We start from the raw sequence: 14,290 nt of genomic DNA on the forward strand, positions 1-14,290 counted from the left end.
TATAAGAAAGCAGTGCTGGAGTTCGAGAGACAGTGTTTAAAGTAGGAAGAACTAGAATTTTTGACTTTGAGAAAATAGCTTATTTTCTCTAAGGTTGAAGTTCCTAATGGGCAAAATGTGGATAACAACATCTTCTTCAAAAAATAATGAGAATTAGGGGACACAGTGCAAGTGTCAGATTTCTTTAACTTGAGAAAGGCTCTAACATGAGAGAGCAAGGCACATCTGCTTGGAGATCTTTTCTTCCCTTTATGTTTCATCTTAGTTACTGCAATAATGTGTAACTCTATTTATTAAAAATTGCATGTGTTGTTTACATTTTGCCAATGTTCATTATTTTAGATTATAAGTCTGTAGCTCTGCTTGTGTTGTACTTAGTTAAAAAAAGAGGGATGTATATACTCTTATGATAATGATGGTGGCTTACTGTAGTTATATATTTTACATTTGAAATATATATTTTCTTTCTTTAGATGGCAAAGAAGAAATTTACTGGATTAGAAATCTCTCTGATTGTCCTTTTTGCTGTAGTTACTGTAATAGCTATTGCCCTAATTGCTGTTTTAGCAACTAGGACACCTGCTGTTGAAGGTAAGTAATGTTAAAAATACTTGCACATTATAATGAAGTTAAATAAAATTTACCCCATAATAGTTATGAATTTTTAAAAGTAATCTACATGAGATGAAACATGTGAAGACAGATCTCAGGTAAGTTACATAATTATTCCAAATTTTTCTTTCCATTATATTACAGTTATTTCAATGAAGATCTTGTAATTAAGCAATTTATGTGCTTTGACATTAATGACCTTCCCCACATTGTGTTGCTTGAGAAATTGTGAAGAGGCAAAGGGATCAAAGTGATAATGGAAGGTGGAATAATCATCTAATGTTTTTAGTGAGGTTCTTCTTATTAATAGGAAGACATGGGTTTTTGCTCTCGCCTTCAGATACTTGCAAAATTGGGGGGCAGGGTGGAAAATCTGGGGGAATACCCTCTTTATTTTAGTCTCATTTTTTTTTTTAAGTGAGAGAGAGGATGTATAACAAAAACAGGTAGAGGGAAGGTGAAACAAAACTAAGTGTTTATCTTTTTTTTCTGAATATTTCTATCCTAATTTAGAGTAAATGCATACTACTCTGATCCACCTAACCTCTTTTTTCATCATTCTCTCTTGACCAAATCAGAATTAGAAAGACTGTTACAGATTATCTTTTAGTCTAATCATAGTTAGTTTTCTACTGCCATTAGTCATTTGTTTTACCTGCTCCTAGTAAATTGAAAGCTCACTACATTGTGACATGATCATTTTATCTTACCCATATCTAATTGCTGGAAAGTTCTTATTATATAGAATTGGGATTTATTTTTCTTTGCAGTTCCTTGCTTTCTCTTCTATTCACTTCAAAATATTGTTTTCCTCCTACTTTTCTCTTCTACTCTAATTCTTGTCTCTATATTCTTTTCTCATCCATATAACGCCATCTTCTTTCTTCATCTATAAAACACATTTTTTCGTAAATGTGGTAGAATGGACATTTTGCTTCCTTTTGAATCTACCTCAAGACCTTCTGTGAAAATATTTTGTTTTTCTGCAGAAACAGTCAATAAGGCTCTGCACAGTCAATTTTTAAATATCGTTTGGATATTTTCCTTTTGTGACTAGGACTTGAATTTGTGGGTCTTTTATTAGTGTAAAATTTATTTTTATTTTTATTATATATGAAAATTCATTTGTCTTTCAATGTAAGGTATTTATTATCCCCAAAATCTGAAAAAAATTAACACCCTGTTTTATTTTATTAACCTCTTTCTTTCCTAGCAATTAGTAATTCTACTTCAACTCCACCTACCACTCGTACAACCACCACGTATCCTGGTTTAGGAAAATGTCCAAATGAGCTAAATGATCGTATCAATGAGAGAATAAACTGCATTCCAGAACAATTTCCAACACAGGTCTGCCACAAAAGACTTTATTATTTTTTATGAATATATATTAATTAAATTAAGATAATTGCTCAGTATTGGATCAATTCCATATTTTTAAAGATCTAGCCATCAATTAAGCTGCACTTATCTTTTTATTATAGCTCCATATAAAGAGATGAGAGATAATTGAAATTGATGAGTTTGCTTTTCTCTACTTCTATTCAATAAATTAACAAGTTAATATTTTTCCATGCTTAATAAGCTATTGTTAATTTTAAAAATCTTAAAGAAATTCTATCTTTGCAAATCTACGTCTTAAAAAAATATAACCTTTGACAGTATAAGACGTTTTAGAGACAATATGAATGCTCCATAAAAGTATTTATAATGATGGCATTAAGAAGCATCTGGAAAATTAAGTAATACTGATTTTTTGGAAAATTATTATTATTTATTTTTTAATTTTTTGGTAGTATGGGAGAGGAAGCTCAAATGGAGAAAATTAAGGGTAACTTAATAGGTTCATGTAACCCTAAGTTCACTCTTCCTGGTCTTCATAACATACGTGGAAATAAAGGTCAATGAGAGTATGTGTGTGCGAACGTGTGTGTGTTCATATTTTGTAATATCTATATATTATATGCAATCTATAATATATTATGATATCTATATAATGTAAATATATTAATCTGTGCATATTAAATATTATACTTTATGTATTATAATGTAATATGCATATCTACAGTATATTATGTATTATTTTATGCATGCAATATGCATATCTAATATATATTAAATCTATAATAGACATATCTGAATCTCACCTCTCTCACTGTTTCTATCATAAAAAAATAACTAAATGAACTATAAAATTTCTATTAGCCTTATCTTACCATTGTTACCTCATAGTTAACACATACTTTTCTGGTTAATTTGCTATGAAAAGTTGCAAAACAACGAGACTTTTCTTAGGACAACATCAGGAATAGTAGGTCTTTATAGCCTACCTACTGATAAAAGAGCTAGATAAATAGTGTTTACTGTGACATGCTAAGATAATTGGCCAGATATTCTCTTTAGGTATATTCTCTTTAGGAAACAATTGAAGCTTAACATAGAATTCTATTAGGAACAATATGGGCTGCTAAAATCTTAAAGGGGAACAACATTTCAAAGCCAATGGTTTAAGGTTTTGATGCCTACTATTTTTAATGTCAGCCTGTCAGGTTGCTAAAGAGTGTTTTCAATGCGAAACAAATTAAACTTAAGAATTTAGCAAATTTCAGTTAACATGTATTTGTCATTTAAGAAAAGAAGGTGAACTTAATTTAAGAGCAGCTATAATTCTAGCCAGAGTGTATTAGTCAGCCTGGGCTTCTATAATAAAATGCCAAGCTGGGTGACTTAAACAACACATTTATTTTCTCACTCTTGTGGAGGCTAGAAGTCAAGATGCCATCAGGGTTGGTTTCTTTCTTTCCTTTTTTTTTTTTTTAAAGATTTTATTTATTTGACAGAGAGAGACAGGACGAGAGAGGGAACACAAGCAGGGGGAGTGTGAGAGGGAGAAGCAGGTTTCCCGCGGAGAAGGCAGCCTGATGCAAGGCTCGATCCCAGGACCCTGGGATCATGACCTGAGATGAAGGCAGACACTTAAGGACTGAGCCACCCAGGCGCCCAGGGTTGGTTTCTAGCAATACTTCTATTTCTGGCTTGTAGACAGCTGCATTCTTGTGTCTTCACATGGTTTTTCCTCTGTGCATGCCCAGATAGAGAGAGGGAGTGTGTATGTGACCATGCTCTGAAGTCTCTTCTTTTTACAATGACGCCAGTCCTATCAGATTCACACCCCAGCCTATGACTTCATTGAACCTTAATTACCTCCTTAAATGCGCTGTCTCCGAATACAGTCGCACTGGGGGCAAAGGGTTTAGGGCTTCCTACATATGAATTGTGGGGGGACACAATTCAGTCCATAATACAATCAATCCACTATATAGTAATATACCTATTATTACATATATTTCTATATGCATACTTACACACATATAATAAAAATAAAAACATGACAAATGTATTTTTAGGGCGCCTGGGTGGCTCAGCTGGTTAAGCGACTGCCTTCGGCTCAGGTCATGACCCTGGAGTCCCTGGATCGAGTCCCGCATCGGGCTCCCTGCTCGGCAGGGAGTCTGCTTCTCCCTCTGACCCTCCCCACTCTCATGTGCTCTCTCTCATTCTCTCTCTCTCAAATAAATAAATAAAATCTTTAAAAAACAAACAAACAAACAAAAAACAAATGTATTTTTACCTACCAAAATTTATACCTACTGATGCATATTTAATCTGTTTTACTTTCTGTTTTTTTCAAATTAAGAAGAAAGAAAATTGAAGTTCACTCATATGTGGAATTTAAGAAACAAACAAACAAACAAAAAAATGAGCAAAGGGGAAAAAAAGAGAGAGAGAGGCAAATCAAGAAACAGACTTCTAGCTATAGAGAACAGACTGATGGTTACCAGAAGGGAGGTGGGTGGGGTAATGGAGATTAAGTAGGGCAATTGTGATGAACACCGGGTGTTGTATGGAAGTGTTGAATCACTGTATTTTATATACACTTGAAATTAATATTACACTGTATCTTAATTAACTGGAATTTAAATAAAAACTTAAAAATAGATTAGGAATTAAAATAATAGGGGAAAATACCTGAAATCTTGAAAAATTGGCAGAATAACAATATAAATAACAAGTATCAAAATCTATACTTATAAAATAAACCAAAATTATTCATATTTTAAAAGCAACAATGAGGATATACATTTTTAAACTTATGTTTTGGTGTGTATATGTAGTGGTACGAGTGATGTCTTCCAAAAAATTTATGTCTACTTGGAGCCTTAGAATATTACTTTATTTGGAAATAGGATCTTTGCAGATGTAATTAAATGCTAAATGAGTTTATGCTGGCTTAGGGTGGGGCCTAAATCCAATGGCTGGTGTCCTTATAAGAGAAGGGGATGCATAGAGAGAACTATAGGGAAGAAAGCAGTGTGAAGATAGAAGTAGAGATTGGAGTAAGGTTTCTTCAAATCAAGAAATCCTGGATTACCAGGAGCTTTCAGAAGCTAGGAACAGACAAGGAAGCAGTCTTCCCTAGAGCCTTAGAGGAAGCATGGTTCTGCTACCACCTTGAGGTAGGACTTCTAGACTCCAGAACTGTGAGAGAATAAATTTCTGTTGATTCAGACAACCCTGTTTATGGCTGTTACAGCAGACCTAGGAATCCAATACAGTATGTTTGGAAGAATTTCATGTAACTCCATTTTACTGTATATTTTTTTATTTTAGCAAAATATGATTGTAATTTACTTATTTCTTTTTTCTTAGCACCTTTACACCTTCCCAAATCAGTATATCTACATGTAATCCTACCTCTTTGTTTTGTACCAACATTTTTTTTAAAACATTTTATTTATTTATTTGACAGAGAGAGACAAGCAAGAGAGGGAACACAAGCAGGGTAGTGTGAGAGGGAGAAGCAGGCTTCCTGCTGCGCAGGGAGCCTGATGCTTATGCCGGGCTCTATCCCAGAACCCCAGGATCAGGACCCAAGCCGAAGGCAGATGCTTAACAACTGAGCCACCCAGGCGCCCCTTGTATCAACATTTTTAAAAGCCTTTTAGAAAGAATACTGCAGGGTGCTTGGGTAGCTCAGTTGGTTAAGTGTCTGCCTTTGGCTCAGGTCATGATCCCAGAATCCTGGGATCCAGCCCTGCATCGGGCTCCCTGCTCAGAGGGGGTGTGCTTATCTGTCTGCCTGCTGCTCCCACTGCTTGTGCTCTCTCTCTTTGGGTCAAATAAATAAAAAAATCTTTAAAAAATAAAAAAATACTACTGTAAATAACAATTTTTATGTAATTATCTCTTTGTATTGTTGGGAGTTTATCTATAAGCTCTATAACTAGAAAGAAAATTTCCTGATAGAAGTCACACATACTTTATATTCTGATAGATAATGACCCTCTAAAATATCAGGTCCAATTATACTTCCATTTGCAATGGACATGTAAGTATGTGTATACATGTGTGTGCATGTGTATGTGTATCTGAAGCCATTTTATTTATTTTTATTTTTATTTTTTTAAAGATTTTTTATTTATTTGAGAGAGAGAGAATGAGAGACAGCATGAGAGGGAGGAGGGTCAGAAGGAGAAGCAGACTCCCTGCCGAGCAGGGAGCCCGATGCGGGACTCGATTCAGGGACTCCAGGGTCATGACCTGAGCCGAAGGCAGTCGCTTAACCAACTGAGCCACCCAGGCACCCTGAAGCCATTTTAATTTGATGTTAAAGTAGGAGAGAAGTTAGCATGTCAGCTACTAAAAATGTAGGCTATAAACTTCTATTCAAGGCAAATAACCACGAAAAAACATCTCACAGATGTTCAAATTATGAAAGTGTGTCACACTATTAAATTCAAATATTAAGTATATTTTTAATTATACGAATGTTAACACACAGCATTACCATGTGGCTCCACTTTTTATATAAGTATATATAACTTTTTCCACTTCACACAATCTTTCCATACAGATCATAAAACTACTCAAGAGTTCAGTGTTTTGCGTTATTCACTGGATGAAATGTCTGCAACTTGTTGCGACACCTGGCACATAAAATTAGTTTAACTAGTTTACTTAAATTCTGAACTAATAAGTGGCTGGAAATAACTGCCTTAAGCATTTTATGTAGGCTTGAATTCAGGGCATGTCTTCATCTTTATAGCCTCACTTGCAGTTTGATACTTAATTGATACACAAAAAAGAATTCAATTTTTCTGGGTTGACTACATGACAACAGAAAAGATTATAATTACTCATAGGGCAGAAACTTTTATTTTTTTTTAAGATTTTATGTATTTATCTATTTGGGGGAGAGAGAGAAAGAGAGAGGGAGGAGAGGGAGAGGGACAAGCAGGCTCTGCACGCTGAGCGGGGAGCCGGATCCCACAACCCAGAGATCATGACCTGTGATCAAGAGTCCTGTACTTAACCAGCTGAGCCACCCAGGTGCCCAGGGCAGGAACTTTTATTTATTTTTTTAATTAATTAATTAATTAATTATTTTTTAAAAGATTTTATTTATTCATTTGAGACAGAGAGATACAGAGAGAGAGCGAGCATGAGCAGGGGAGAGGCAGAGGGAGAGGGAGAAGCAGGCTCCCCGCTGAGCAGGGAGCCCGATGTGGGGCTCGATCCCAGGACCCTGGGATCATGACCTGAGCTGAAGGCAGAGGCTTAACAATCTGAGCCACCCAGGTGCCCCAGGGCAGGAACTTTAAAAAACAAAAATTGGGATTGTGAAACCTTCAGCTTTGTTCTTGTTTCTCAAGGTTACTTTGGCTACTTAGGTCTTTGTTGTTCCATACAAATTGTAGTATTATTTGTTCTGGTTCTGTGAAAAATGTTGGTATTTTGATATGGGTTGTATTGAATCTGTAGATTGCTTTGAGTAGTATACTCAAATAAAAAATAAAATAGAAGTTGGGGCACCTGGGTAGTTAGTTGGTTAAGCATCTGCCTTTGGCTCAGGTCATGATCCTGGGGTTCTGGGATCGAGCTCCACCTCAGGTTCCCTGCTCAGTGGGGAGTCTGCTTCTCCTTCTCCCTCCTGCTTGTGCTCTCTCTTTCTATGTGTCAAATAAATAAAATAAAATAAATAAATTCTTAAAAAAATTAAAAGCAAACAAGAAAAACCATAGGTTTCTAATAATGTGTGTTGACATGTTAATTTGATAAATCACAACTCAGAGCATCAGTCTCTGGTAGGATGTAATTAATTCATTGCTATTTCTGCCAAATGAAAGGAACAAGAGAATAGATGATATTTTAACATATTATATGCTTGAATAAAGAAGCTTGTTTTTTCAAACATCTAATTCAAACATTTATTGGAGTGAATGAATGTTGGACTGACACATGATCACAGTACTAATACTATGATTCCTTCTATAAATGTTTCATCAGGCAGCTTGTGCCATGCGAGGTTGCTGCTGGAAGCCATGGAATCACTCTCTTATTCCTTGGTGCTTCTTCGTAGATAACCATGGCTACAATGTTGACAAAGTGACAACAACAAGTACTGGTGAGAAATGTTCTCATGGTGATCCAATATAATATATTTTAAGTGGAAAACAAAAAATATATTTAAAATTTTTCTTTGGAAAAATATCTTAAATAGAATCAAATGGGAAGTTTGTACACAAGAATGTTTAAATTGCTTATATCAAGGATTTATTTTTTGCATAATTGTATCTTCCAAATAATAAAAGAAGTCATTATTTGTGATAAAGGCAATATAATTATAAAGCTAATTAATAGTTATTAATCTTTATAAACAAAATCATCACTCATGCCAACTTTTTTCTTCCTTTAAGGACTTGAAGCCACATTAAACAGGATATCTTCACCTACGCTATTTGGAAATGACATTCCTAGTGTTCTCTTCACAACTCAAAATCAGACACCCAATCGTTTCCGGTTTAAGGTTTGGATTTTATTTATATAGGGGAGTTAATCATGAAAAGCAGTAGTGAGCACACCCTTCATCTTACCAAGACATTTTCCCTCTTAAGGAATATTTATTCCAAAGCAAAGGACTAATTGAACTAGTTATTCCACTTTCCTGAACCTGTTTCCTGAAATGTAACATGAGAACAGTTCGTCCAGCAGTTATTTTTGAAGAATTTCATAATATAGTCAATGTAAAATATTGGATATAGTGTCTTGAGAAGAATAAACACTCAATAAACTTTAGTCATTTTTATTATTTCAACCACAGACTATGATGAATAATTAGTTTAAAATTTGAGAAACATATTAATTGTGCTGTATAAATGGGACTTTTACTTACTAGTTCTTTTTACTGGTATCACTTTTATTCACGATTTTAAAGAAACTAATTCCTGCTATTTTTTAAGCAAGTAGTTTACTTGTATTGTCTTTTGGATTTGGAAGTGAAAACAACAACATATCCTTTGTATAGTACTTTTGTAAAGCAATTTCACAGGAATTAAGAGGGTTTTTTTAGCAAAATTTAAAATCTTCATGGGATTCCTAAGGGGATGAACACTGAAAAGCAATGAGAATAATTAAATTCACAAAAATATACTAGTCAAAAATAAATGTTTAGTAATAGTATCATTAATTTCTCTATATTTTTAATCAGTCAATAAAAATCTTTATATTATATATATATTACTTTTATAATCAATTCTATATTCCTTGACAATTTATACAATTCTGTGCATAAGCATTCAACAATGTTAAAATTAAGTTTATGTCTAGATTAATAGCTCCTCTATTAGGTTACTAAATTTAGTATTTTTTATTCAAAACTTGCATTTAATACTTAATTCAGAACTGGAAAGTGAAATAATGATTTTGACTCAAATAATGCTAATTTGTTTAAATCTCTGCAGATTACTGATCCAAATAATAGAAGATATGAAGTTCCTCATCAGTTTGTAGGAGAATTTACTGGAACCGCAGCTACTGATACATTGTATGATGTGCAGGTTATAGAAAATCCATTTAGCATCAAAGTTATTAGAAAAAGCAATATGAGAACTTTGTAAGTATCTTATTTTACATTTCTATAAGGTTAAATAACTGGTCAATTTTATTCTACTATCACAGAATTAGGAACGCCTTAATTTTAAGGCATTTTCAGAAAAAATAATTTTCCTCCCCAAAGAGGGTGTGTATACATTCTTATAAAGATTATAATGGAAAATGGGTTTTATTTCCTGTGGATGAAACGTATGAGAAAATGAATGAAAATGTACAAATTGGGGCCAACCAAAAGTGAAGGTAAAGAGCTTCACTGATAGAATTTTAGCCTTGCCTATATTTTTACATAATTAGAACCCCTATTGTGTCCTTTCCGCATTGTTTATCGTATTCTGTTGCCAATTTGTAGGATAAAGTAGTTACTATTCAGAAAGGGGCTAATTCCCATAGTAATATTAAAGGACTTCATATATGCATATATGATATATATATGAAAAATATATGATAAATATATATTAAATTAAATATTGCCTGAGTGCCTTCATTATGAATGTATTTTGGGGGACATTTGTGGCAAGGAATTTAGTAATTTTCAAGATAAATGCTCTCATGTCTCTAAGAAGATTAACTAAGCAGCTGTCAAGATCAAATCTTAGTAATTACTTTTCTTAAAATATAGTTTGATAATTTACAATTGACGTTTTGTTAAATCATGAAAGTATTAAATACCATTGAACATTTCTTGTGGTATATATTTGATACGCATCAAACATACAGTCTTTTTCATTTTGGAAAAATCATTTTGAACTTAATCTTAACATATATTTTAGAGGTGTGAAAGCCAGTATGGTACTGTATTTTACAACTTTGTCTCTAGAGAAAGGCAGAACTGGCTTTGAAATCTGGCTTACTTATTACCAGTTTGTCAGCTTAGAAAACATGAATTAATTTCCCCTATTTGTATTATTTGTAAAATGGAATTGATAATGGTAGTTATGCTTTAAGATTGTGATGAAGATTCAAAGAAAGAATGTGAACGAAGAATCATATTGGTGGTGATAAAGCAAATTGTGTCAATAGAATTAACAAATTCTGTTTATGACGTAATTCATATATTCCCAAGAAATGATCACAGCTCAAGACTGACATATTTAAAATGAAATATTCTGGATGATAACATATAGACCCTTCTTTGATAGAACATTTATATGTTTCCAGATCACTTATTTATTTATTTTATTGTACAGGTTTGACACCAGCATTGGTCCCCTGGTATACTCCGACCAATATTTACAGATCTCAACCAAACTTCCCAGTGAATATGTCTATGGTTTTGGGGAACATATTCATAAGAGATTTCTTCATGATTTAAACTGGAAAACATGGCCAATTTTCACCCGTGATCAACTTCCTGGTGATGTAAGGAACTTTTTTTTTTTCCATTCATCAAGTCAGTGTTTATTTTTTTTATTTTTTTTAAAGATTTTATTTATTTATTTGACAGAGAGAGACACAGCGAGAGAGGGAACACAAGCAGGGGGAGTGGAAAGGGAGAAGCAGGCTTCCCGTGGAGCAGGGAGCTCGATCCCAGGACCCTGGGATCATGATCTGAGCTGAAGGCAGAAGCAAAATGACTGAGCCACCCAGGCGCCCCTAGAAAAGTACTTAATATTATTACTAGCTGTTTGATCTTCAGCAAACAACCCCTCTGGACTTCAGTTTACTTATCTGTAGTATGATTATTTGATCCTTTTCTAAAATTCTACAAAGGCAATGAATTTTTTTAAAAAGATTTTATTTATTTGAGAGACAGAGAGAGCACAAGCAGGGAGAGCAGCAGAGGGAGAGGGAGAAGTAGACTCCCCGCTGAGCAGGGAGCCCGATGCGGGGCTCGATCCCAGGACCCTGGGATCATGACCTGAGCCAAAGGCAGACGCTTAATGACTGAGCCACCCAGGCGCCCCTCAAGTCAGTGTTTTACTTGGTAAACATGTCTGAGACCATGCATCCCTGGCTGCTAAGCACCATGGTGGACAGGGCTAGAAAGGTAACAGCTTTATTTTGAGCAGGGGGCAAAGACAAAGCAGCACTTTATAGCTACATTGTAACTAGATCCTGCATCAGGAACTTTTTTTTTTAATAAATAAAATTATTGGAGCAGATGATGATTTTAGCCTATTTGAAACCATTGTTTATTTGACGTCAGTGATACCTAATCCAGAAGCTTGTTTACTTTAGGGGTGAGGATTTATAGTAAAGTCCTAAATTAACTCAAAAGTTAACCAACAGATTTTATGAATGCTTCAATAAGTGTATCTAGTTTATAAATATTTTCTTTTTCTTTTTATATTTTGTCATTCTCTTTTCAGTCATTCTTATGTTTAAACTTATCCATGGCAGGGCGCCTGAGTGGTTCAGTTGGTTGAGCAGTTGAGCGTCTGACTCTTGATCTCAGCTCAGGTCTTGATCTCACAGTTGTGAGTTCAAGCCCTATGTTGGACTCTATGCTGGGCATGGAGCTTACTTGAGAAACAGAAACAAAAACAAAAACAAATCTATCCATGGCTAGTCATTACACTAGAATCATTCTAAATACTAACTGTTCTATATCACTTTGTATGATATGGTGTCTGCCTATCCATTGGACATCATATTGTACATCTATGCCTGTTTTTTCCTCTTCCATAACATATGAAAATCTTCCATAGGTTTAAATATTTGCACAGGGGATCAGTTTCCTTTGTAAGTACTGAAACTTGAGGTTCTTTATCATTTGTACAATAAGTCACTGAGAGCTAATTTGAAGTTTAACCTCCTAAGAACTTCTCCCAAACTTCCCCATGCAGAATTAGTCTTTACTTTCTAACCCTTTATTCATATTTTAGTATGACAATAACCACAGGTTAGTATCTGTGTATATATTTGTCTATATTTCTAAAATATGAGATTCTTCGGGACAAAGACTCTATCATTAAGAAAATTATTTTTTTGGGGGGCGCCTGGGTGGCTCAGTTGGTTAAGCGACTGCCTTCGGCTCAGGTCATGATCCTGGAGTCCCTGGATCGAGTCCTGCATCGGGCTCCCTGCTCGGCAGGGAGTTTGCTTCTCCCTCTAACCCTCCCCCCTCTCATGTGCTTGCTCTCTCTCATTCTCTCTCTCTCAAATAAATAAATTTTTTAAAAAAATCTTTAAAAATCACTAAGAATTGACTTAAAGCAATCATGAATCAATAAAAAAAATAATTTTCTTTTTTTTTTAAAGATTTTATTTATTTATTTGAGAGAGAGAGAATGAGAGAGAGCACATGAGAGGGGGGAAGGTCAGAGGGAGAAGCAGACTCCCCGCAGAGCAGGGAGCCCGATGTGGGACTTGATCCAGGGACTCCAGGATCATGACCTGAGCCGAAGGCAGTCGCTTAACCAACTGAGCCACCCAGGCGCCCATCTTAGGGATTTTTAAAATGCCAGTCCTAACTATTTCATTCCCCAAAAATGAATAAGTAGGTTGTTGCTTTAAAGAGCTTCATTTGGTAGAGAGCTACTACTAATAAACTACTAATAATGATTCTACCAATCTTTTTTTATAGCATCACTATCTGTAATGAACACTTAATAAACACTAGGCTGAGAACTTCCTCGCTATTTTCCATATATTCTTTCCTTTGACCTTCCATATCCAGCCAGGAACTCTTTTTCCTTTTACCTTTCAAGTGTATTTGCAATTGGTCTCAACCATTTCATGTACTCATTAGCTCACAGCAAACATACTGCAGAAGTTCTTTGAGGATAGACATATCTTGGAATTTCCTGAAGTGCCTTGGGCATACGTGGGGCATAATGAATAAATATGCCATTTTCTTATCATTAATAGCCTATTAACACTCACTTAATCATAATAAAACATAAAGGAAAGTTAAGTAATCTATTCATAGTCTAAAGAATATGTTATATATTTTATGTATTAACATATTAATAATCAAAATAAATTAATTTTTGCTACAGTGTTTCATATGTTAAGTATAGTAGAGAAAATTAGTTTAGAGATATGAGGATAAATTAGAGAAACAAATTGGAATAGATAAGGGCTATTTTAAATATGTATTTTTTTATTTTAAATATACTTCAAATATTAATTTTCAAATTTTTGCCTTACAGAATAATAATAATTTATATGGCCATCAAACATTCTTCATGTGCATTGAAGATAATTCTGGAAAGTCATTTGGTGTTTTCTTAATGAACAGCAATGCAATGGGTAAGAGTAATTTATCTGCAATATATTTAAATGAGGTTTAACTTGAAATGTTAGAACCGCTCTCTTATTTCAATCATAGGTACTGTATGTCAGAGTAAACTCTATTGTTAATGATTTAGGATGTGAAATTATTACAAGCAGCTTTCTTTTGTAGTAGTATGACAATGGAATTTTGCATATCAGTGGGGAGAGTGTACTATGTTGTGATATTCAGGCACTTTCTTTTCCCTTCAGAGCAACATTGAAACACATCCACGAAAAAGATTATTCCTATTTCCACAACCTCACTTATTAAGATAAGTTAATATACCACTACAAACAAAAAAAGAAAGGTCCATATAGCGAGAGAAAGAAGGAAGATTAATTTTTTAGTTTATCATAATTCAAGTAATGTAGAATCTTTTTTTTTAAATATTGCGAGTGCAATACCAATGTTTAACAGATGAATCAGTGAGAATAAAAAGCTACGAAATTGAACCATGTCCCAGCAAGAACAATATGTTATATGGTTATCCAGGCAATTATTGTCTAC

The 14,290-nt window shown here is 34.2% G+C and overlaps 1 protein-coding gene and 1 non-coding gene across 2 annotated transcripts in view; one reads left to right on the forward strand and one right to left on the reverse strand.

Annotated features, from left to right (window-relative positions):
* Positions 1–473: 473 nt before the first annotated feature.
* The window catches only part of SI (sucrase-isomaltase), a 98,123-nt gene continuing 84,306 nt past the window's right edge, over positions 474–14,290 (forward strand). The window contains exons 1-7 of the mRNA XM_021702632.1: positions 474–591; positions 1,826–1,962; positions 7,960–8,077; positions 8,370–8,479; positions 9,414–9,565; positions 10,752–10,923; positions 13,659–13,758. Of these exons, the coding sequence (XP_021558307.1) occupies positions 474–591; positions 1,826–1,962; positions 7,960–8,077; positions 8,370–8,479; positions 9,414–9,565; positions 10,752–10,923; positions 13,659–13,758 (907 nt within the window). The remainder of the gene's footprint in view (positions 592–1,825; positions 1,963–7,959; positions 8,078–8,369; positions 8,480–9,413; positions 9,566–10,751; positions 10,924–13,658; positions 13,759–14,290) is intronic.
* Positions 11,495–11,625, reverse strand: LOC123323189. The gene has a single exon (XR_006539265.1). It is a non-coding gene; the product is annotated as a small nucleolar RNA SNORA63 (small nucleolar RNA).

The sequence above is a fragment of the Neomonachus schauinslandi genome, chromosome 1 (assembly GCF_002201575.2).
Source record: "Neomonachus schauinslandi chromosome 1, ASM220157v2, whole genome shotgun sequence".
Lineage (NCBI taxonomy): Eukaryota > Metazoa > Chordata > Mammalia > Carnivora > Phocidae > Neomonachus > Neomonachus schauinslandi.